This window comes from Coptis chinensis, chromosome 1 (genome assembly GCF_015680905.1).
Source record: "Coptis chinensis isolate HL-2020 chromosome 1, ASM1568090v1, whole genome shotgun sequence".
Classification (NCBI taxonomy): Eukaryota; Viridiplantae; Streptophyta; class Magnoliopsida; order Ranunculales; family Ranunculaceae; genus Coptis; species Coptis chinensis.
Window position 1 is genome coordinate 35,898,712 of NC_141456.1, and position 23,302 is coordinate 35,922,013.

The following is a 23,302-nucleotide window of genomic DNA, read 5'->3' on the forward strand; positions in this document are numbered from 1 at the left end:
CAATGTGGGCAGAGTTCCTTCCCTAGCACATTATTTGATCGGGAAACAACAAAGATTGTGAGGAGTGGTTCTTTCATCGTAAGTAAGCGAATGAAATTCTTATATGTACCTTTGTTATGTTTAGCTCTAGGCATCTTGCTGTCAGTATAATAATTGTTTATTACAACTCCAAATACCTCAAGCCAATACTTTGATCTTTCCAATCTTATCTAACTAAGATCTACATTGTACAGGTATTGTTCATGACTGACCAGTTATATTCCGAGATCAGGGATGCAACTACCAACATCTCCCATGTTAGGGACTTATCTTCTATGCTCACTTCGGCAGTTCAAGATCCAATTGTTTCAAGCAGAAAGATTTTCAACTATTTAAGTATTGGCTGTTAAAATGTTTCAAGATGGCCCCAGTAAGTCTATTGGCTGTTAACATGTTAATTTGTTGCTGATAAGAATAAATTTGTAAATGTACTGAATATGATAAAAAATGAATAGTCTACCTACGAAATGAACGATGAATTCACAACGTAAGTAAACTAGAACTTAACAATTTTACGTGGTTGATTATCAAAGTTTCCTACTCTCAAGTCTATCGAAATAGAATGGAGTAACGAATTCGTTCCACTCCTAGTGCTCTAGCATGGATGTTTTCTAATCTAACTAGTCGTTTTTAAGTCTATGAGAGTTTTAGGAATTATACTCCTTCCCGATGCAACTACCCACAAGATGCAACTAGTCGGGTTATCGAATACTAAGGGAATGCTACGTTGATTCTATGATAAGGAGTTAGAGGGGATTGATTCCACCTTAACTCAACTTAATCCACTAACGACGAATCGTCGTAATCGAATTGAATCGCTTCGAAACAATTTGGTTATTCCTAATCCCCTAATTATACATGGCATTTCTACCAATTCATAACTAGCATGTGAACAATTAAACCCATTCTCATGGTGAACTAATCGTCTCTCTAGAGTGGAATAGAAAATACTTAATTTTACTCTACGATAATCGAATCAAGCTTTCATCAAGGCTTCACAACCCCTCTAATGGAGGTTTAGCCTTGAATCATTCCGCAATCATTTCCATTTAGATTAAGACTAAACATAATATAAAGCATTGAAATTTACTTAATTTAACAATAATGAAATCTAATTTAATGACTAAATTGAAATAAGGACAGAATTGAATTTAGATCTAGAATTGAATTGACAAAATCGAAATGGGTAAAGAATACTACTTTATTGATCTAATCAAATGAAGAACAAGATTCAAGGTTTAATCTAATGAAATGAATTAGATTTGAAACTATACTTAATAAAAACAATTAAATAAAACTAGATCTATAAGCTATTTTAATGGCTACTTTCTATTCTAAGCTATCTACTATTTTCTAACTCATCGGCTCTCGACTGCCATTAACACTGAGTCAAGCTTTTGTTTTTATACATCCAGATCCAAAAATCGTGCATGGGCTTGGAGCCATGTTTTGGGCCGGAGAATCGTGCCCAAAACCCAATTCTTTCAATCCAAAAGGCCTCTTCAGCTGCAGTTGGCTTCCACAGACTTTTCGTCCACTTCTGCTCCTCTGATTGGGTCAAGGCTTGGACCATTGCAAAGCTCTTCCGAGCCGGTCGTTTTGACATAAGGTAGGCCTCATTCCGAGGTCTGAGTCCAAAGATATGGCATTCGAAGTTCTGACTTTTGCTCATTTATCTCGCTAAAATGGCACATTTCTCGCACATAATGGACTTTGAAGCCTCGAAATGCATAAAAAACACTTAATCAGTATTAACTCTTACTTATTATTCACATAATTGGTCTACAGTATGATTATTAAGGGGTTAAAACTACAGTTTTGGGCTCTTATCAGTTGCCTCATAGGTCAAATGGTAACCTATGCCAAATAGCTCAGATGGTGGTGGGTAGATTGCATGTGTGTTTGACATTATGTAACAACAGATAAAGAGTGAAGGATCGCATGGGAAAGGGAGTTTGTACGAAGTTTTTCGTTAGAGCTTAGAGAGTAGTGTATACTTCAAGGAGCTTCTTCCCAGGTCAATATAGGAGTATAGGAGTACTTCTTCATAGTTCTTCATAACTCAAACAAGTGAAATGATTAATGCTCCAGTGAGACGTATTGATGAGATTCTTTAAGAAGAAACTCCAGTTAGACGTATAAGAAGAAGATGGGAAACTACAAAACCATGATCACTCTTCACGCTGCTGCCCCTCTCGAGCTCCGTTAATCTTCGAAGAGTTTGATTGAAAAACATTTGTTCTTGCTTTTTGAACAAATGTGTTTTCTCCACATGTTATACCCATGAACTCGATCTGTATGTTTTTGGCGTAATTCAACATTGCAAGATCTGTATAATTATGTACTCATTTCGGTTTACATCAGTTTTTAAACGTATTGTGTCATTGATATATACTTACTACTATCTCATAATACAAACTTATAAAGTTAACGCCATCAAATATGCATTTTTTTACATGCAACTAAAAAGTCAGTTTCCAACAAATATACATACAAACGTCAACCTTTTTTTACAACACTTTGCTAATACACAGATAGAGTTGTAGGAGGGAGCTACGAGTGTTACATTTAGTCTACATTCACACCTTCAGACGAGGTATTGCTTGAGAGCGAATTTCCAATATTACTTTTTGGAAATGCCCATACCATAGAGCTTTCAAACCCACTAGGAAGGCCCAGGAATGATAAAAAAATTAAAAAAAAAAAAAAAAAAAAAAAGACTTATCCCTTCGATCCTCACTGCTTGAAGTTCAATCCCCTCAATCGTAAAAAAAACTCTTCCTTCAAAATTCAAGTACTAACTGCTTCAACTACCGCTCGTATGGTTCCTTCAAACTATAACCGTTTCTTAAGCGAAACTGTCAATATACATACAAAAAAAATTCCAATGTCAAAGCCTCACTTATTCTCTTCCTTCCCAATTTCTCATGTGCCATCTTTGGCATCAACAAATAGCATTATCCTGCAAAAAAGCTTTGGTCATGACTAATTTCAGTCTCTTCAACAACATATTTCAACTTTAAATAGACCATTTTAACTCTACTAAATTGTTTCATCGTATCATTTTTTCTTTCATAGTGTTGTAGTTTTCAAGACTGTTCATCACGTGCACTTTCAAGAGTGATTCATTACTTTTTAGTGTACTTTTTCTTATTCACTACTGCATTTCATAAACTCCTTCGTAAAATATATTTTTTATGGTCTATATTTCTCTGACTTTAAAATTTTATAGGTTTCCTTCAAAATGATACCACCGGGATATCTTCCTTTATCTGACATAAATTACCAGAATCAAGACTGTAGAATTAAGTTTCGCGTCTCTAGAAAATGGAGCATCGGAAAAGAATTGCATGGAAAAACTAGCAGATTTGACATGGTTTTGATAGACAATAAAGTTAGCCAATTTTATTTGAATTGTACAAATTCCCTTTCCAGTATATTTTATTCAAACAATTATTAACTATTTGCGTATATTTTGGTTTCAGGGGAATCAAGTGCATGCAATTGTTCCAAAGAACCAATCTGAAAAATTCTCAGAAGTTATCCGAGAAGGCTGCGTGTATCATGCTGAGCATTTTAATGTACAAACAGTGGCTGATTATCGGCCTGTTCAACATGCGTTTCTTATACTTTTTAAATGGGACACGTTTGTTAAACTACTAAGTGAAACTGCACCAGAAATTCCGCCGTACAAGTTTCCTTTTACTGAATTTGACAACATCAACAGTCGTTACAAACAAATTACAAATCTAACAGGTATCCGAGGAATGAAGCCACTGAGCAATATATACAACTACAAATATGTATATTTATACATAACAAATATCTCTTTATAATATTTATCAGATGTATGTGGCATGCTTGAAGGAATTTCAGCCATAACGGTTAGGAAAGGAATGAAGCAACTGAGAAATATTCACTTGAGGAATGACAAGTTAGCTTCCAAATTTTGTTTTAATGAGTATGCATGGAAAACATCTTATCTGTATCTATATACTAACAAAAAAATTAACTACCCAGTGGGAAAAAAATGAGGATTACACTATGGGAAAATGCAGTGGACTTGGTTGACAAAGATATCATTAATTCTACTGTGGATCTGCCGGTGGTCATTGTAACATCGTTGACTGTTGACATCTATACTGGTAACTTAATTAATACAAGTATAATTATACGCTTTATATTACTATATTATTCCTTCTCCTTGGAACTAACTGCTGCTTTAAATATTTCAGGAGTTTACTATCTAAATTCAACAAGGGCGACAAAAAATTATTACAACTTGGCAATTCCTGAACTTCAACATCTAATGAACAGGTAAAGTTCTCAAACGTACATATACTTTACATTACTCAAAATTTAACTTTCATTTTTTCAGTCCCAAGAACAAAACAATTGAACTGCTTGAAGGGTCAGCATCTACTGATCGTATATCGAGTACTCGACAACTCAAGAACAGGAAAACTCTTGCTGAAATTCTTAATTCATTGGACAGAGACACCATTGTGAGTTAACAATACACTTTTATATAATTTTTTTTTTTTTTTTTTTGCTTTAAAACTTTTCACTATATAGAATCATTCTTTTCAGGGACATGTTCTAACATGCAAAGCTTCAATTTCTATGGGTCATACATGACTATGAGCCATATTATTTATCATGCCCTAAAGCTGGTTGTCGAAAGAAAAAAGTTTTGGAAAAAGATGATCGCTATTGGTGTAATAGCTGTAATGAGTTTCTACCATGTCCATTTACAAGGTAAAACTATTATATTTTATTATAACTTCTTCACTTCCCTTTCAATTATTTATATTGACATTGAATGCTAGATATCAAATTCGAGCCCGCATTCAAGATCACACAAATCGTTCTATTGTGACCATATTTGGAAAAGAAGCAGAAACACTGGTTAAACATCCAGCATCTGAATTGGAGGCTATGCTTAAATCGGTAAATCTACTATTAAACATTTCAACACTAATTTATTTGCATTTAAATATATCTAATTCAAGTGCATAATCTTTTCTTAAACCAGGCAAGTGGTTCTCAAATGGTTAAGAATATACTGAATGAGCTTATAGGTTCATCATTAATTTTTGAAATAAAAATTAGTGAATACAACATCAAGAATCAAGGAACCAATGACTTCATAACAACTAGAGTTTTTCCTATGGATTACAAGCTAGAAGGAGACATGATGCTTACTCACATTGATCAGGTAAAAAGAAACAGTATATTTAATAAAAGTTTAAGATAGATAGACAAGACATTATTATTTTTTTATTCAATGCATAATTTTTTTTTTTTTTTTTTATAGATGCAGGCCAAAGTAGAAATTCATACTCTTAATAATATCTACCCAGATCCTATATCCGAGCATCCAAAAGTGAGTGATTCTAAACTAATAAAAAAAAATGTTTTTATTTATTTGTTTACTTGAGATAACTGTTATATATATATTAGAGAGAAAATGTACATACTAATATGCTATTACACATTTTTACGTTATGTTATCTGTTGCCATCTTTTATTATTTGTAACAGGGGTTCAATTAGAAAATTGAATATTATTTTGTTAAGAATCATGTCCTGGGCAGACACTACAAGAAACAGGGTCTTTGGCGACAAAAAAAAATTGTTGCTGAAAATCTCAAAAACGTCGCTAATACAACTTGGCGACGCTTTTTGGAGTGTCGAGTCAACGTCGCTAATGCTATAGTCGGCAATGATATGCAGCCACGCTATTTTAACGTCGCCAAATAGTAGATATTTACCGACGTTTATTACTGTCGCTATTTCTCTAATTTCGTCGCTAACTAATTTTGGTATTCTCAATGCAGTAACGTCGCAAAAGATGAAATTTTGGCGACATTTTTAAAATCGCAGGTAATAAAGCATTACTAGCAATGTTTTTAACGTCAATAAAAGTCTGAAAATTTTGAAAATTTTAGCATTATTAGCGACATTTTAATCATCGCTATAAGTCCAAAAAATAAAAAAAAACAAAAATCCTATTAGCGACGTTTTTATTGTCACTAAAGATATCAGTAATTTGAAACTTTGGTTATATAAGCGACGTTGTTATCATCGTTAAAGATCTAAAATATTTAAATTTTTTGTGTTTTTAGTGACGTTTCTATCGTCGAAAAAGGTCAAACGAATTAAAAAAATTAGTGTTATAAGTGACGTTTTGATCGTAGCTATTGGTTAGTTGTGATCATATTCCCACACTACATGTGTCGCAAAAGACTATTTTGATCACTAAAATCGTTGCCGATTGTGCACCATTTGTACAATTATTCCCCCCCCCCCTTCTATTCAACAAATAAACTCACAACCACAACATCAATTATCTTAAGCAACAAATTTTCAATAAATAAAAGTGAGTTAATTCACTCCATTAGAAACAAAAGAGAGTTGCATCATTCCCTTTCATAATTTTTATTTTTGAACTCATCTTAAGAAAAGTATTTACTTAAACAAAAACAAAAGCATTTCTAAACATCCCTCAAGTAGCTTGCAAATGGACCGTCTTCACAAAAAAAAAATTATAATAAAATAGCATTTAGATTCTTCTAGTGCCTCTTGCAATTCTAAACCGCCATTTCTTCACAAAAAAACTAATACCAAACCGATCCATTTTGACGTAAGATTATCTGCATACAAATATATTATCTATTAGACCACAAAAAAAAAATGGAAACAAAAATATAATAGTTTCATCAAGGCCAAAATTAAAATCCGGTGAACTATTAACAATTATGTTAAGTTTAAATTGTATCCAAATAATTTATCCATTAGACCTCTACTAGCTAGTATTCATTGAGATAAATCTAAGAACTGAACTATATACAAAACAAGAATTTCATTAATATGAAGGCACAAAAGTACAAGGCCAGAGGAGTCTTGTCACGGTTATATACCTCCTTAGCAAGGCACTAAGGAAAGCATAGACTCTAAAGACCACGAATATATAAGCCAAAATCACATTTCCACTTCAAATAAGAATATTAGGGCAATCAAGCTATATATGCTAGGGCTAAAAAAGATGTAGTAAGAATTATCCCTATTATGGAACAGATTTCAAAGGTTTTCAGGGTGGCTGAAGAGGTACAAAAGTTATTACTAATAAAACACAAGTTAAACAAGGTGCCACCAAACTCTTAGCCACAAAACATATCAAATATTAGGAATTGAACTGTAGTGATGCCTTCACCACTTGCAAATGGTAGGCCAACTTAGTAGAGTTTAATTAGTGTTAAAAGATGAATATTCATTCCGCTTAGCATTAATTACATACCAACATAACGATCAACACCTCATATTCAATTGTATGCAAGTGGTAAAAGTTCTCCCTTCCTAAAGTGAATATCTAAATCTTGCCGAAAAGAGTTTTACTATAATATGGTAATGCCACACCACTAAATATACCAATTAACGCTCAATTCGCTTTGCTTCTACCTTGAACAATCCATATACCCAACACTTTAAACTAGTGAGAAACAAGCTCTTATGACAATTAACTTAAGGAGGAAATTAACTTATTACTCTTTTTAAATATAAACACTATTTAAAAGTATCAAAGTGAAATTAACTACTTACCCAGGGTGCATCTTCGTTGAAGTGTGAAGTTGGTAAGAAATATCATTGAACAAGTAACCAAAGTGAGGGTAGGAACCTAGGGCAACAATAGTCCAATAAACTTAGCTCTGCAAATTGTAGACTTGGGGCACCGCAAAAAGCCACATAACTCACTTATTAATTCAAACATCCAAAAGGGAGCATAACAAGTAGATATTCAAAAGTGTGATCGACTTACTTCACAATCCCCTTGTGTAGTTCTTGTAAACCTCCACAGAAAGTCTTTATCGTGGGATTTCCCATCTCAAAGTTTAGGAACTTAAGTATATTTGTTTTCATCTTTACTACCTGTGAACAAAACATAAAGCATTTGCAAATTTAGATGACATTGAAACAAAAATAACAAGCGAACAAATGAGGTTGAGACGCACAAGGGCAAAAGGATTTACCTCTTGCTTGGTGTAGTTCTTCTTCCTGTTAATTAGGGTGTTATGTAGGAATGGAAATGGTGTATGGTTGCTCCTTCCGATAAGGAGGGCAGCAAAAGCCTACCTTTTTCTGGATTTAACTTTCTCGGTCTTTAGACACTCTAGTTGTTGGGTTATCCCTTAGAAGTGCTATCTAAAACCCTTCATAGTCAACAGAGGTAATACACATACAAAAAAATAAAGGCACACAATATACATGCAAGATCCATATAATACATCATAATTATGATCAATGAGGTAAAGCAAGTAAAAATTCAGTTTGAACATGCTATCTTGTAGGAAGCATAACCCTTGCTACAATTATTCAAATGCAATGAAACTTGGTTCATTTGAAAACACAGATAGAGTGCTAACTTTTCTACCTAGGTTATTATAGCTTAAAATTGACTCTAACTATGCTAAACCACAGCTGGAAATCAGTCCAGTACACTTAAAATTCGGTTGGAACAGTCCACCTTTCAAAACCCGTAACTTCTAGCTCAGTAATCCAAATATCATGAAATTGGAATCGTTAGAAAGCAGATACAGAGTACTAACTTTACTGCCTAGATCACTAAAACCCAAATCTAACTCTAACTACTACAAAATCGAGCGCGAAGTCAGTTCAGCGTAGTTTTCCTGGCAGGCTAGAATACCATCTTTGGACATGCGTAACTCCTGATTCAGATATCCAAATACCATGAAACTGGAACCCTTGCTAAATAGATTTAGATAACTAACTCTTCATCCTAGATCACTATATCCCAAAACCCACTCTAACTAAAACAAATTCTAGTGCAAAGTCAGACCAGTGCAACTACCACAAGACAGACAGGAAAACAAGTGTTCTTTAAATATTATCAAGTCTATAGCAAGTGAATCACCCGTGATGAAACATTGAAGTGAAAACTTACCCGTCCCTTGCACACCGATTCTCACCGAAAGCAACCAAACAATGTAATCAATCAAGTTGTTTACTTGACTCAACTAAATGAAAGTCTTGTAATGGAACCCAAATCCACCGAAACAAAGGAATAGCAGATCGTCCTTGAAATTCCAGAGTCTCCTCCAACATGATTAGTTAGCATCTCCTGGACGTTCTCCTTATTTCCCCATTATTTTACCTGCTATCGTAGAGTTTAATCGATTATCTTATCTATTCTAACCAAAACAGCACACTAGTAAAGCAATCAAAATCGAACCCCACTAATATATATCCACTACTCTATTGAAATCAAATTGTATGAAAAACACAAATCAATCACTTTGCATAAGCTTTTTAACAAGGATAATAACTAGGTCTGTACCTATCAAGGGGCTAAGTACTTCATCATCTGTAAGAATTTTGGTGAAGGTCGAGAGAGAGATTAAGCTCCCCCAAATCTATTTCCAACTCTTTCTTCTTCCAAAACAGAGAAAATTTCCTTGTAAAAACATAAGCAAAATAGAGGGCACAAATATGAAGAGGAAGAAGAAGACATATACTACAAAAGACAAGGCTCCCGAGTTTTGGCGTTAGCTGTTAGTTAGAAGAGAAGATCTTCGTTAGTAAGAAACATACACCATAAAAGATTACATTTATGAAATTAAGGAAAAAAAACTTATCAACAGTAGAAGAAGTGAAGAACCATCTCCGATACAGTTAACAACTCTAATTCCGTAAGGGCTCACTAAACATTAAACCTTAAGGAATAGCTGATAGTCAAATACTCTACAACGGATAATAAACATTAAAAGAAGGGGGGGGGGCCAAAATTACATAATTGTTAAATAGGTGTACCCCTTGGATTCTCTTTCCAGGAACAAGACACACGTAGTTCCACTCGCTCTTTCCTTAGTAGTCTAGTACACAACCTCTCCTAAACCCACAAACAAATCAAAATAAGAAGAAAAAGAGAACAGACTACATTGTTACCCATGTTCTAGAGAAAACTAGTTCCACTGTAACAAGAAATGAGTGGACAGTTGGAACTAGGATAAGCACTAAGGATAATAGTAACAGCAACTAAGTTTTGAATCCAGAAGCACCAAAAAATTAAATTAAGGTTCTTACAAGTAAAACGCTAAAAGCATAGAGAAACACTCGATCCCAGTTCCCGTTCAAAGGTTTCTATAGTGGCCACTACATAAATGGAGCAACTCGGTGTCTTCTGCAAAATTAAAAGCCAATATCAAGACTTATTCTCAATTTTCAAGGCTGACTGAGCTGTATTATACAAGAACTGCTTTAATTTTTCTCAACTCGGGTATTTTTATTTTTCTTACGTCTTGTGAAGAGGTCTTTAGCCATGATGGTGGTGTTCTCTTGTATGTAATGTTGATGAAGAAACACGAACCTTTCCTGAAAAATCAAAAATCAAAACAGAATAAGTAAATAAAAAGGACTGAGAAACGTTGGACTAAAAACTAACTTACCCACGAAAATGCATGTGACTCATGGTGTACACTCAGAATGGACTCTTTCTCTCAATAGTCTTGTAAATATTCAAAGGATTATTGAAAATTCAATATAGAAAAAAAAGATGTGAACCAAAAAGTAAATAAAAACCCTAAAATTTGATAATCAAATTAATTAAAAACCCTAAATTCATAGTTGAAAACTTGAAACCCTAAGTAAGAGAATAAAGAGCGATAGAGTGTACCTTTTACTGATGGTTCGTACGTAGAATTAGGTGATTCAGTAATCGATGGTGGAGGTGAGAAGAAAGGCGGTTATGTTTATTCTTTTTCTTTTCTTCTTTTTTTTAGGTCATCAAAAATTTCGAAAACATGGGCGCTGGATATCAAAAAAATAGGCGGTAGATGTCGAAAGTTTGAGAGGGTGGGAGAACTTTTTCACACCAAAAAAATATTAAGCAAATGAAATCAATAGCGCAGCTAAAACACTACAATTTGAGATGCTAGTAATGTCGCCATTTGTTATAATTATTTTCACTTTATACCAATACAATTGGCTACAAGAAAAAGCATCGCAAAAAGGTAGCCTCTAGCGACGCTTCCAAAAAAAGTTGGGAAACACTGCTATCACCAACGCTGGAAATTGTTGTCATTGACAAAACGCCTATTTGCAACATTCATTTCGTCGCCAAAAATTGATTTCTCAATTCAACATTTTCAAAAAAATTGAATCAGTCTTTCAGTGACGTTAAAAAACGTCACCAAAACTTATTATACAAACTAAGACAATGGAAAAATGGCGACGTTCTCAGCGTCGCCAAAAATTATTATCAGCAACATTTTTCCATCGTCGCTAAAGGTTTTGTCGCTAAAAAACCTGTTTCTTGTAGTGAGATCAGCTCATTAGAAATTCAATCCTTCTTGATACAGATATTACCATTTGAAAATTCTTCTGAACCGCCTGGAACCTCAACTAAGGAAACAAATCCTAAACGTATGCGTAGAAAATCCGAATGTGTGGTAAATATACAAACGCATTAATTTTTAACTATTTGTTTTTATCAATTCTTTTTCCTTTATAACTAACCTGGGGAAAAATGTGCGTATTATGTTGGCACAAGAAATTCATTCATACAACTTTAAGGAAACCGTGGAAACTTCCGCCACGACTGTTGCATCTAAGAGAATCCGCACAATTTACCAGGTAATACACTTTAATTATGGTCATTAGAATTCTTAACTTCCATCTATTGTGATCTTTAGTTTAAATAAATGTTTGATGAAAGAATATGTCGTTATAGGAGTAAATGTGTGTGCTGTGTTGTGGATGTGGTACTGTATATTGTGGTGTGGTGGAGGTGGTAGTGTGTGTGTGTGGTGTTTTGTGTGTATGTGTATGATGGCAGGTCATGTGGTGTTGTGTTATGTGTGTGACATCGTGTTGTGTTGTGCTATGTGTGTGGTGTTGTGTTGAGTGTTGGGTGTTATTACCGCTTGTTTGCTACTACATTCGACCGCCGCCGTGTGTGTGTTGGGTACTTCTTTGCCGTTTAATTGGCTAGGTGCTGTTTTCTGCCTGCTACTATTGTTGTTACTGCTGACTCCAAGTGCTTCAGCTGCTGCTACCTGATGACTGGTAGTGGGAGTGTGGTGAGTGTGCTGGTTCGTATCTTTGTGTGGACTGGTGTGTCATGTTGTAGTGGTGTAGGTGGCAGGTGGTTTAGTAGTGTAATCGACTTATTTTGCTGCTGCTATAGTGGTTTAAGATTGGAACATGTTAACGGTTATAGGACTGAATGATGGAGATGGCTTGGAGCGTGTTGTTATTAATATTGTCCTCAACTTATTATTGTTTTATTACTTATGGTTATTAGATATTTTGTTGTTGGAATTTAATTTGTAAAGCAACAGTGATGTTACTAATGGCTACTAGATTTGCTCTGGCATGTCACAGTGATGCCATAGGATTTACATAAATAGTTGTTCTATAAAACAGCCTAACAGGTAAGCTGAGCATCTTTCCCTGATGTCAAAAATCTCATTTACGTATATGGTAAGGTAAGTGTCCTACCTAAATAAGTTGCAATACCATAGAACTTCCCAGTTGACCATCAACTCAAGGTGAATTTACCCATAAATAATGCCATCTTAAACATTCTAAACGAGAAATTGTTTTGAGACGATAAATGTTTAACTCATATAGGCAATTACAAAATGCAACACAAACCAGTTAAATATGCCCAAATTACTACACACCCAATCTGCTAAAACCCAAAAGACACAAAACTCTTTTCCAAAACACCAAAAATAAACATAACCCATGTGTTCTTAAATCTCAGAAAAAGCACATTTTGCAGGAACTTACACTCTATCACTAAGCTATACAGCCTGTTGTTTGCCTTTCTAATTATTGTTTATAATGACTTTTACTAAACTTTCCATTGCATGTTTCACAATTCAAACGAAACTCCGGCACAGAACCTATTCACCCAATTGCAAAGTCTTCATACTAAAGTTCATCATCCATAACAATCCATGATTCCGCCATTGTTGGGCAATATTTCAATAATTAGTTATTTACCATGCTCAGGCCCAGAACAATATATAAAAATGGGATAACCCAATCCATCATGAAGCAAAAGATTGATGAATGGCATGTGCAGCTTGGTGCAAAAGAAAAAGGTTCATAAATTGGGACCAAAGAACCAACATTTCATTTCATTATGTTAATCAAGTGGAATCCTGAAACCTGGCAAATTTTTGAATGTGTAGCTTGGTGCTAATAACATTTTTAGAATAGGGACCAATAAACAATGTAAGAATTGATCAAATTAATGTGCGACTAACAGAAGGATGACACAGATGTAATTCAACGATGCAGCTAACATCTATAATTTCTTCCTTTTGACACCTCCTTACAAATAGATTGAAAAAATTCAACCCTCCATCATTTGAATAATTCAATCTCCATACACATGAAATGGATCCACATTATATTTAAAACTTTTAATTTGTAATTTTGCCACATAGCCATCTTACCGAAAACTATTATTTACACATTCAATTCAGTCCACATATTATATCCAACTTAAATGTGAACGTTCCTAAATAAAACAAACAAAAAATGGCTTTTTTTAGCTACCAACCCTCCAAGCTTCCTACTTATTTAAACTGATCAAAATAATTAACGAAAAAAAAAAAAAAAAAAGGATTCGCTAGATCATTCTGAAGACAATAAAAAGAAAAAGGTTACTCTTCTTGCATTTTTTGTTAGCTATTTTATTATTCAGTTTAGAATATCAATTATATTGCACAACATGATGTAATATTCTTATCTTTCACCTATAAATAAAACTCCCCGCGTAACAGTTCCTTTTCCATCGCAAGGATTTTTTCATTTCCTATTTTATCCTTCTATTTATGGACTCCTGTTCTGTATCTAATTGTAATATATAATGTTTAGTAAGGGTATATATGTCTTTCAATTCGTTCTCTGTTCTGATGGGCTTTGTGGATGGCCACGACCTATTCCAGATTCTTCCATCTCCAGTTCCCCATCTCTATTCACGCATTGCGCTCTTCCAAATTCCCGATTTCCCACTGATTAATTTCAAATGAGATTAGTGTAATACTTCATCTTTTGATTTTTTTTTTTTTTTTTTTTTTTTTTGTATCAACTCATCTGTGTATTTGTACCGATCTAAATAATCCAAGTTGCTGTATCTCTGTCTCTGTTTCTTTCACGCTCGCTAATTCTATTTCTACTATAATCATCAAATTGATGAGTATTGAAGTTTAGTAATTGTTCTTTTAGCAAATTGATGAGTTTTTAAGTTCAGTAATTTTTCTTTTTTAATTCATCATATCTGAACTTACTATCTCTATATTGTTTAAATATTTCATTATTGTATTTATTGATGTATACGTTATCTAGCCGGTTTCATCATGTCGCCCAATATTGCGAAAAACATTGGGCATTGCCCTCTATCAAGTAGAAGATTAACTGATGAGCAGCGTGAGCGGAGACGCCTTTATGAGCGAAGACGGAATCTTAATAAGAGTAGTGAACAGTTGGCTTCTGAAAGAGAACGTCGCCATATCCGTTATAGACAGCGAATGGCCGAAATGACTGCAGAGCAGAGGTCCCAGCTACGAGAATGAGAGCGCCTGAATTATAGACGCAGAAGAGAAAGATTGCTTTCTCAATCAAATGAGACACTGCCTATGGAAAACGATGCCAATTTTAACACCATATTGGATGCTGAGTCTGCCGGGCGTACATTCCAACGCACTGACGTTTTCATGACGTTAGTGTGCCACCTTTAGATACTAAACAGTTACATGATTTTAGTGTACCGCCACCTTTGGCTGATCAATTGAACGAGAGTAGCATACCACCACCATCTGATCCTGCTGTTGATTTAAATCAAGTCCTTAATATCATCCAGACTCACGTACAATCGGAAGTTGACAGGTTGAGTAGCCGCCCTTTGTCTGCAACATTGTTCCTAGATCGAATGAATCTAGATTTTGTCATTGGTATGTTTGTTTGTTTGTTTGTTGTTGATTTTGTTGTTTGTTGTTTGTTGTCAGATGTTTTTTTAGTGTTGTTGTTGTTGTTGATGTTGTCGACTTACTCTTTTCGCGCGTTTTTTTTTTTTTTTTTATCAGATGACCCGAGCACCGTATTAAGTGCACCAGTCGGTGACGACATTGATGGCTATCGTAATGAAGTTGATTTAGATAATATCAACTTCGTAAATGACATTCAAGGTTTGTTTCTTAATATCAATACATTTTGTTTTTAGCTTACCATGTGCATTGAATTGTGACATATTTAAATAACATTCGATACCTGCATATGCTATTGCTAGAGCAAAAAAATAATAATGGTGCCGAAAAGATCAGCACTTTTCGCTCTAAAAAGGTTCCCTCATCACAGAAATCTTATCACAACTGTGCAAGAGGCTTCGTTGACACTCCAGAATTTCAACGACATGAAATAAGCAACATCGCGGTTCCGCACTCAACCGCCATGCCGAAGCTATTTCCATCTGAGTCCCGTCAATTTTGTTGTCTTGGAGGTAAAATTAAACTACCCCATATAGATTCTCCTCCAGAATTGATGTATTTGTACACTGCACGGTCAGAACAAGGTGCGCACTTCAGAACAAACATCCGTGCTTACAACCATGTCTTTGCTTTCACCTCGATGGGAGTGCACTTTGATGAAAAATTGGCTAGCGGTAAAAATGGAGTATACACTTATCGAGCTCAAGGATCCATTTACCATAGAATCGGTGGTCTAATACCTACACATGGCCAGCGACCGCGTTTTCTGCAAATGTATGTCTATGACACCGATCATGAAATGATGAACAGACTATCTGAAAATAAGTTGCTGAATCCCCAAGTTCTGTCCATTTTGCAGAAAGTCCTCGACCGTAATAACCCTTTTGTGCGCGCTTTTCGCCGCGTTGCTAGATCTGAAAATTTAATGGATATTCGATTACATATCAAGGAAGTGCCCTCTGACAAGCATCACTATACTCTGCCAACGTCTTCCCAGGTAGCTGCCATTTTAGTTGGGACTGAGGATCCTGCTGAACGTAAGGAGAGAGATATAATCATAGAGACTATGACTGGTGATTTATTAAATGTGCCTGACACTGCTGGCTCTTACAACCCCCTTCAATATCCACTGCTTCACCCTTACGGAAACTTTGGATGGGATTTGCATATATTCAGTGACGATGCTCAGAGAATCAGTTGTCGTGAGTTTTATTGTTACCTACTCCAGGTAAATTATACATTCCAATGTCAAATATTTAATAAATTATATCTCAGTTAATTATTTTTATCTTTCTATTTGACAAAAAAATACATGCTACTTTTTTATTAGATCCGGGATAACCACGACTCAATATTGCTTCGTGGCGGTCGGCTCCTACAACAGTATGTAGTTGACATTTATGTCAAAATTTCGACTCAGCAGTTAAGATTTATCCGTGACAACCAGGACACTTTAAGAGCTGAGTTATACCAAGGGTTGCACGACTCTGTGCAGATGGGCGAAACCAATGCAGGTATTTATATTATTTTAGTTGCAATATCGAACCAATATTACAGTAGTGAACAAAAGTTAACGCTGGACTGTATTCTAGCCTCTGTGATTTTGCCATGCTTTATGCTGTTTTTCATTTAGATGATATGTTTTTTTTTTTTTTTTTTTTTTTTTTAACATCTCATATTGTATATGTATAGCTAATGTTGGTCGACGAACTATCTTACCGTCATCCTATATAGGAAGCCCGTGAGATATGCACGAAAGATATCATGACGCGATGGCTTTGGTTCAAAAATTTGGAAAACCGGATATATTCCTCACCATGACATGCAATCCGAATTGGTCGGAGATTACAAGGAGGTTAAAGGAAGGTCAAACCTCACAAGACAGACCCGATCTTACTACGAGAGTCTTTCATGAAAAATGTGAGGAACTAAAGAAAGATTTGTTCGATAAGGGTGTCCTCGGAAAGGTTGTCGCCCACGCATTACCGTCATCGAGTTCCAAAAACGTGGTTTGCCACACGTTCATATGCTCTTGATTTTGGATGAGGATGACAAGCTTAACAACCCGGATGATTATGACACAGTTGTTAGGGCTGAAATTCCTGATCCAGACCATGAACATGATTTATACAACATTGTCATGAGACATATGATTCACGGTCCGTGTGGAGAGTTGAAACCAGATTCCGTCTGCATGAAAAATGGAAGGTGCAAACGAAATTTTCCGAAGGAATTTGCCCCAGTAACCGTCCAGGGCAATGACTCTTATGCTATTTACCAGAGGCGTGATAATGGCAAAAGAATTATGCTAAAAGATGATCTTTCCATTGATAATCGATGGGTTGTACCTTACAACCCATGGCTGTTGAGGAAATACGATTGTCATATCAACATCGAAATTTGCTCCTCCATAAAGTCGGTGAAGTATTTGTACAAATATGTATACAAAGGTCTGGACCGTGTATCAATGGAAGTCAGTTCAAAGGTGCATAATACCCACGATGAAATTCAGCAGTTCATTGATGGACGTTGGATATGTCCTCAAGAATCCTTATGGAGGATCTTTAGGTTCCCTCTCAACAGAATATACCCTGCTGTCTATGCATTACAGGTGCATCTTGATAGAATGCACCAAGTTATCTACTCTGACAAAGTCAATCTCGAACACCTTCTAGCGGACGAGAGGACATCTAAAACCATGTTAACCGAGTTCTTCAAGACAAATAGCGTTGATCCAGAAGCAAGACGGTATCTCTACAGGGAGTTCCCCGAGCATTATGTATGGAACAACTCTGCTAAGCAATGGCGTCTAAGGAAAAGCAAATTCAAAGTGATTGGAAGACTGCGAACTATGCATCCATCAGATATTGAGAGGTACTACTTGCGACTACTTCTCAACCATGTAAGAGGTCCTACTTCTTTTGAAGATCTCCGAACATTCGATGGAGTTAGATACTCTACTTACAAGGAAGCTGTAACGCCCGTATTTTTAAATACATATTTTTTCTATTTTATTAATTAATTAAATTATTTTATTTTCAAAATTCGTCGGATCGGACTCGGGATACGTGGGCCTGGTTTTGGGCCCGAGTCTGTGTTGGGCTTGGGTTTCGGACCCAAGTATATAAACACTTTTTCTAGAAAATAGGGTTCATAAAAATAATAATATATTAAAAATGGAGGCAGAGCTTGAAGCTCGCTTCTTTGGAGCGGCGGAGCCGACGGCTCCGGACTCGGAGGAATTGCGGAGTCAATAATACCGTGAGTAGAGTTAACTCTCACCACTACCAAAACTATGATTTTCATCGGTTTAGATTTTACTTAATTTTCTACCCAAATAAACTGTTTTGTGAGTAGTTTATTTTTCGTTTTTTCCCGTATAGACACACCAATTGTACGTCAAAACCATGTTCTCGTGTTCTCATTCATCTTTCATTTTCTGTTATTTTTCTTGTGTTTGAACCGTTTTGTTGTGTATGGGAAGGGTGTTGATTAAACCGTGATTAGGGTCGTTATATTGGTTGATTGGTTGAAATTGGGTGGGATGTTGAACCCCCTCGTCAAAGACTTAACAAGCAAAATGGAGGCGCCGCGACCTCGACTTGGTAATCGCCCTTCCGATTGTTGTTGTTTGCTTGGTGGGTTATGAGGTTTGATTGAGGGATGAGGATCGTCGATTGGTCTTTGGAGAGTGGGGGCGGTGAAGCTTGGAGGCGTTAATGGCTACCGGTGTTGGGCTGTTTTTCTTGGGTTTAAAATGGGTTGTTGTGTTTTTGTGGTGATGGGTTGATGGTTGGTTGTGAGGGGTGTGTTTGAGGTTTGTGTGAGGGCGGTTGTGGGTCTGTAGGAAGCCATTAATGGCGGCGATAAGAAAAATCTTGTAGATCTAGTTTTGAAGATGGGCGTCGATTTAGTGAATGGTGTTTTTTGTTTTGTTAATGTTGTTTGGGTTGTTATGGGATTAAAACCGCTTTGTATAAATTGGGTGGTCGCGTGGAGGCTTGTGGTGGCGGATTTGGTGGTGGAAGAAGATTGAAGAAGATGAACAAAGAATTTTCGGGTTGGGGCTTGGGCTTGGGTCAAGACCAAGTGGTCGGTTTTGTTTAGGCCCCATTCTAATTTCATTTGTATGTTGGGCCGAAATGTGTTTGTTTTGTTTGGGCCCAATTTAATTAAGTTTTGTGGACCAGTTTAACTTAAGTTTTGGGACCAGTTCTAATATTAGTCTATGGGCCCGTTTCATTTGTATTTTTGGACTGAACCACTTAATTGTTTTGGGCCCGTTTCTAATATTGTCTGAGGCCAGTCCATAGGACTTAAAATAGATCCAATTGGGTCAGGTAGAATAAATAAGTGGACTTCTAGAGTTTCGGGTTCTAAGGTTTGGGCTCCGCCAGTTGGGTCCGAACCATCACCTTGGTCATGAGCCCATGAGCCATGCACCTTTGACCTTAGCCATGAACCATGGCTATGACCCTGGACCTGTCGAACACGGAAACGACAGTTTGACTTTGACAATGATGAATTGACTATGACCCTGGACCTGTCGAACACGGAAACGACAGTTTGACTTTGACAATGATGAATTGACTTTGACCAGGACCTGTTGACTTTGACTAGGACAGTTTGACTTTGACCATCGACCGTTGACTTTGATGGTTGACTTTGACCTTTGACCATGGACGGTTGACTTTCACCTTTGACTTTGACAATGACAGTTTGGCTTTGACCATGACATGTTGAGTTTGACCTTGACCATGAGGTGTTGACCTTTGACCGCTGACCATTGACTTTGACCGCCGAATCGTTGACTTTGACCGTTGACCGAATGTTGACTTTTCTAGTTTTTCATATGTTTGATTTAGATGGATAAATATAGTAATAAAATATTGTCGAATATTATATAACTTGGTTGGTCATTATCTAATTTAGATTTGACGTGAGTAGTGTGTAAAGCATTTATATATTGGGCTTTGATTGTGGACTATGAACTGTTTAATTTGTGCTACGTTTTATGTGTATATTATATGGACACATATAGTAATAAAATGCTGTGGAAGCTTGTATAACTTTGGTTGTCATTATCTAAGAAAGATTTGACATTTATGTTGTGTTTTTTGACACGCGGACGATATTGAGATGTTAGGAGACATTATATTCCTAATACGTTATAATAAAGATGTATCGATACGTTGAAGCATTGTGACATGATATAATATCTTTGGAATAGTTGTATTAATGCAATATATTGAGAAATGTATATACACCCATTATTTTATATGTGAGATGCTAATATAGTATTGGTGAATATTTGCCCCCACGAGTGTGGTGTAGTCAATAAGATATTGGCACGCGAAAGTATGAAATATGGTTATGAGATATATTGAGATATTTCTAGAGATTGTGGCTTAGTGCAATAAGGTAATTGACCGCGACGTGATATAGTAGAAATGTTTATGAGTCATAGATGTATGACATCCGAATAAATTACGAATCGAAAATCCTAGAACCCGACTACCACAACTCATGGATTGGCCCCTTCCGGGCGCTTCGCTTAAAATTTGAATGGCCTTCGGCGTCTCCTCCCCGGCGAGCGAATAGTGGCTTGATTATTCCGTTCGCAAAATAGAACGATGATGCGCAATATTTTATGCCGAATAGTGGCAGTGCTTACATAGATTTGGCTTCCGTGTGAGGATTTACGTGTGCGATCCCGCCAGTGGTGGTTACGCACGGAGTGGCTCATTATGTAAGGGAGGCATGTGGATGTACATGTTCGGCGTTGGGTTGCGATTGTGGTAGCCAGGGAAACTAGGTAAGACATAGATACGACGTGATTTTAGGGACACGTAAAGAAAACCTTAATTAATATAATTATGGTAATATCTTGGTTAATGATGTATCTTTAAATAGATGAATGTATATAATATGTTTGGTTGGTTATTTGTTTAGTTGAACCTAAGGCGCCTCGATGGAGGAACTACATGCCTTATTTATTATGAGTATAGTTTGTTGTGTGGTTAGTGTGAAGTTAAGGCGCCTCAGTGGAGGAACTACCTGCCTTAATTAGTATTCTTAAGGATGTCATATTAGTCGTTGAAAGTTAAGGCGCCTCGGTGGAGGAACTAACTGCCGTAGGGATTGTGTATATATATGTATAATTATATGTTATATTTTAGAGCTACTCACACCAAAGATTGTTTATAATGTCAACCGATTTGCATGTTTGCTTATCGGGGTGTTCATTCAATGAACATAGTTGATAAGTTTTGACAGGTTTAATATTGAAGAAGATTGGTTGCGGCTTGTGGTTTGCGTTAGCGTTGCATCTCAGGATGTGTCTTGTTTTCCTTTGAGGTGATATAGATTTTCAGTTGAGATAATGTTATTTGCATTTTCATTTGTAAATTATTTTGAAATGAATAGGACCGTTGTTTCAGCTTAAAAATTTTATTGGTTTTAATTATCCGCATATTTAAACCGTTTATGAGTTTTGGAGTGGAGAGCGTCACACCTCGGAGATCGAAGAGTCGGGAACAAATAATGTTTTTCCGATGCAGCCGAAATTCGGGTGTGACGGTTGGCCGAACAACAACGGTCTTCTTTGAAGAAGATAGTGCTATACGCTGATTGCTTATCGGCGAGCATCGCTCACATGCCTTCTGCATTACGGAAGCTATTTTCTTCTATTTTGGTATTTTGTAATCCTGTAGCTGTTCGTGAATTATGGAACGAATTCTTCCCATACATGATTGAAGATTACCCTTCCTCGGGTAGCTTAACTCATGCAACCAACCGCTTACTTAAGGAGATTGAATCATCACTAGCTGAAAATAATAAGAAGTTGTCTAATTATGATTTGCCGCCGTTATGTACTGATTTAGATGATCGCTCCAATGTCCATGATTTGATTGCTGAGGAACGGTCAGTAGTAATACCACCAGAGGATGTATCATCAATCGTCAAACTAAATGGTGACCAACTGTATGCTTTTCGAGTTATTGTGCACTCGCTATCCAAAACAAGAGCTCTATATATTTTATTGATGGCCCAGGTGGTACCGGAAAGACATTTCTCTACCGTTCTATTTTAGCATATTTAAGGGACAGAGGCCACATTGCAATTTCAACCTCCACCTCAGGTCTTGCTGCCACCATGCTTCCAGGAGGTCGGACAGCCCACTCCAGACTCAAGATACCTGTTCCTACTTCCGCTACTTCCACCTGTAGGATATGTAAAGAGTCTCCACTTGCTGACTTGCTACGTGAAGCGAGTCTCATTATTTGGGATGAGGCAACAATGACACATCGCCACACATTTGAAGCTCTCAATAGAACGCTCAAGGATATAACAGATTCTCATTTGCCATTTGGGGGAAAGATTTTTTGTCTTTGGTGGTGATTTCCGCCGTACTTCCGTTTGTTGCTCATGGTACCATTGCAGAAAAGATTGATGCATGCATTACAAAATCTGATCTATGGAGATCCGTCAAGGTAATTCATCTCACTGAAAACATGCGAGCAAAAATTGACCCGACATTCTCGGCTTTCCTACTACACATCGGTAACGGTAGTGCGCATTGCATACTTGATGATATGGTCAGAATTCCAGATGACTTAGTTATTCCATGGGAAGGTGAACATTCATTGGAGCACTTAATATATGAAGTTTTTCCTAAGATGCATGAAAACGCTCACCTGACAGACTACATGGCACAAAGAGCTTTGCTAACCCTTACAAATGACAATGTTGATAGGTTAAACGACATCGTCATTGAGATATTTCCCGGAGCAGATAAAACATTCTACTCATTTGATTCCGTTGATAATGACCCAAAAAATTTATATCAACAGGACTTCCTCAATTCTATATCTTCAGGCAGTCTAGCTCCACATAAGCTGACTCTGAAATTGGGGGCTCCAATAATTCTCCTCCGGAACATCGATCCTGCTAATGGTTTATGCAATGGAACGAGGCTGATTTGTCGTGGTTTTTACAAAAATGTAATCTTTGCTGAGATTTTGACAGGAACTCATGCCGGTGAACCAGCTTTTCTTCATCGTATTCCAATGAAGCCGTCACAGGACCTCAATTTGGGTTTTGATTTCACAAGAAAACAATTCCCAATTTGATTGGGTTTCGCTTTAACAATTCACAAATCGCAGGGACAGACAATTCCTCATGTAGGAATTTATCTACCTGATCATGTCTTTGATCATGGCCAACTTTATGTAGCTCTATCACGGG

The 23,302-nt window shown here is 36.4% G+C and overlaps 4 protein-coding genes and 2 long non-coding RNA genes across 8 annotated transcripts; 4 read left to right on the forward strand and 2 right to left on the reverse strand.

Moving 5' to 3' along the window:
• The first annotated feature begins 3,283 nt into the window (after positions 1 to 3,283).
• Positions 3,284 to 4,677, forward strand: LOC147523724 (replication protein A 70 kDa DNA-binding subunit B-like). Its single transcript, XM_086572187.1, has 7 exons — positions 3,284 to 3,433; positions 3,525 to 3,795; positions 3,886 to 3,973; positions 4,060 to 4,184; positions 4,275 to 4,356; positions 4,418 to 4,544; positions 4,630 to 4,677. The coding sequence occupies exons 1-7, from the start codon at positions 3,284 to 3,286 to the stop codon at positions 4,675 to 4,677; spliced, it is 891 nt and encodes a 296-aa protein (XP_086428313.1).
• LOC147523725 (uncharacterized) lies at positions 3,851 to 12,440 on the forward strand. The gene is made up of 11 exons (XM_086562647.1): positions 3,851 to 3,973; positions 4,060 to 4,184; positions 4,275 to 4,356; positions 4,418 to 4,544; positions 4,630 to 4,797; positions 4,869 to 4,989; positions 5,075 to 5,257; positions 5,357 to 5,425; positions 11,414 to 11,503; positions 11,605 to 11,687; positions 12,046 to 12,440. Exons 6-11 carry the CDS (start codon positions 4,978 to 4,980, stop codon positions 12,281 to 12,283), a joined length of 675 nt encoding a protein of 224 aa, XP_086418773.1. The 5' UTR covers positions 3,851 to 3,973; positions 4,060 to 4,184; positions 4,275 to 4,356; positions 4,418 to 4,544; positions 4,630 to 4,797; positions 4,869 to 4,977; the 3' UTR covers positions 12,284 to 12,440.
• Positions 7,656 to 8,967, reverse strand: LOC147523726 (uncharacterized). Its single transcript, XR_015196757.1, has 3 exons — positions 8,069 to 8,967; positions 7,858 to 7,967; positions 7,656 to 7,761 (listed from the first exon to the last, which is right to left on the reverse strand). It is a non-coding gene; the product is annotated as an uncharacterized LOC147523726 (long non-coding RNA).
• On the reverse strand, positions 9,074 to 11,159 carry LOC147523727 (uncharacterized). 3 transcript variants are annotated; one of them, XR_015196759.1, is made up of 5 exons: positions 10,729 to 11,159; positions 10,352 to 10,427; positions 10,140 to 10,236; positions 9,394 to 9,945; positions 9,074 to 9,210 (listed from the first exon to the last, which is right to left on the reverse strand). It is a non-coding gene; the product is annotated as an uncharacterized LOC147523727 (long non-coding RNA). The 3 variants fall into 3 exon arrangements; XR_015196758.1 differs by having other exon boundaries at positions 9,075 to 9,210; positions 9,394 to 10,236; XR_015196760.1 differs by lacking the exon at positions 9,074 to 9,210 and having other exon boundaries at positions 9,391 to 10,236.
• A 1,988-nt stretch (positions 12,441 to 14,428) lies between the features above and the next one.
• On the forward strand, positions 14,429 to 19,091 carry LOC147523728 (uncharacterized). Its single transcript, XM_086572200.1, is given in 8 exon segments — positions 14,429 to 14,625; positions 14,835 to 15,022; positions 15,155 to 15,256; positions 15,358 to 16,283; positions 16,386 to 16,569; positions 16,748 to 17,034; positions 17,037 to 18,038; positions 18,903 to 19,091. Coding segments are annotated over 8 exon segments (3,075 nt in total).
• A 3,478-nt stretch (positions 19,092 to 22,569) lies between these two features.
• On the forward strand, positions 22,570 to 23,187 carry LOC147523729 (uncharacterized). The gene has a single exon (XM_086572213.1). The coding sequence runs from the start codon at positions 22,570 to 22,572 to the stop codon at positions 23,185 to 23,187; it is 618 nt and encodes a 205-aa protein (XP_086428339.1).
• Positions 23,188 to 23,302: the final 115 nt, after the last annotated feature.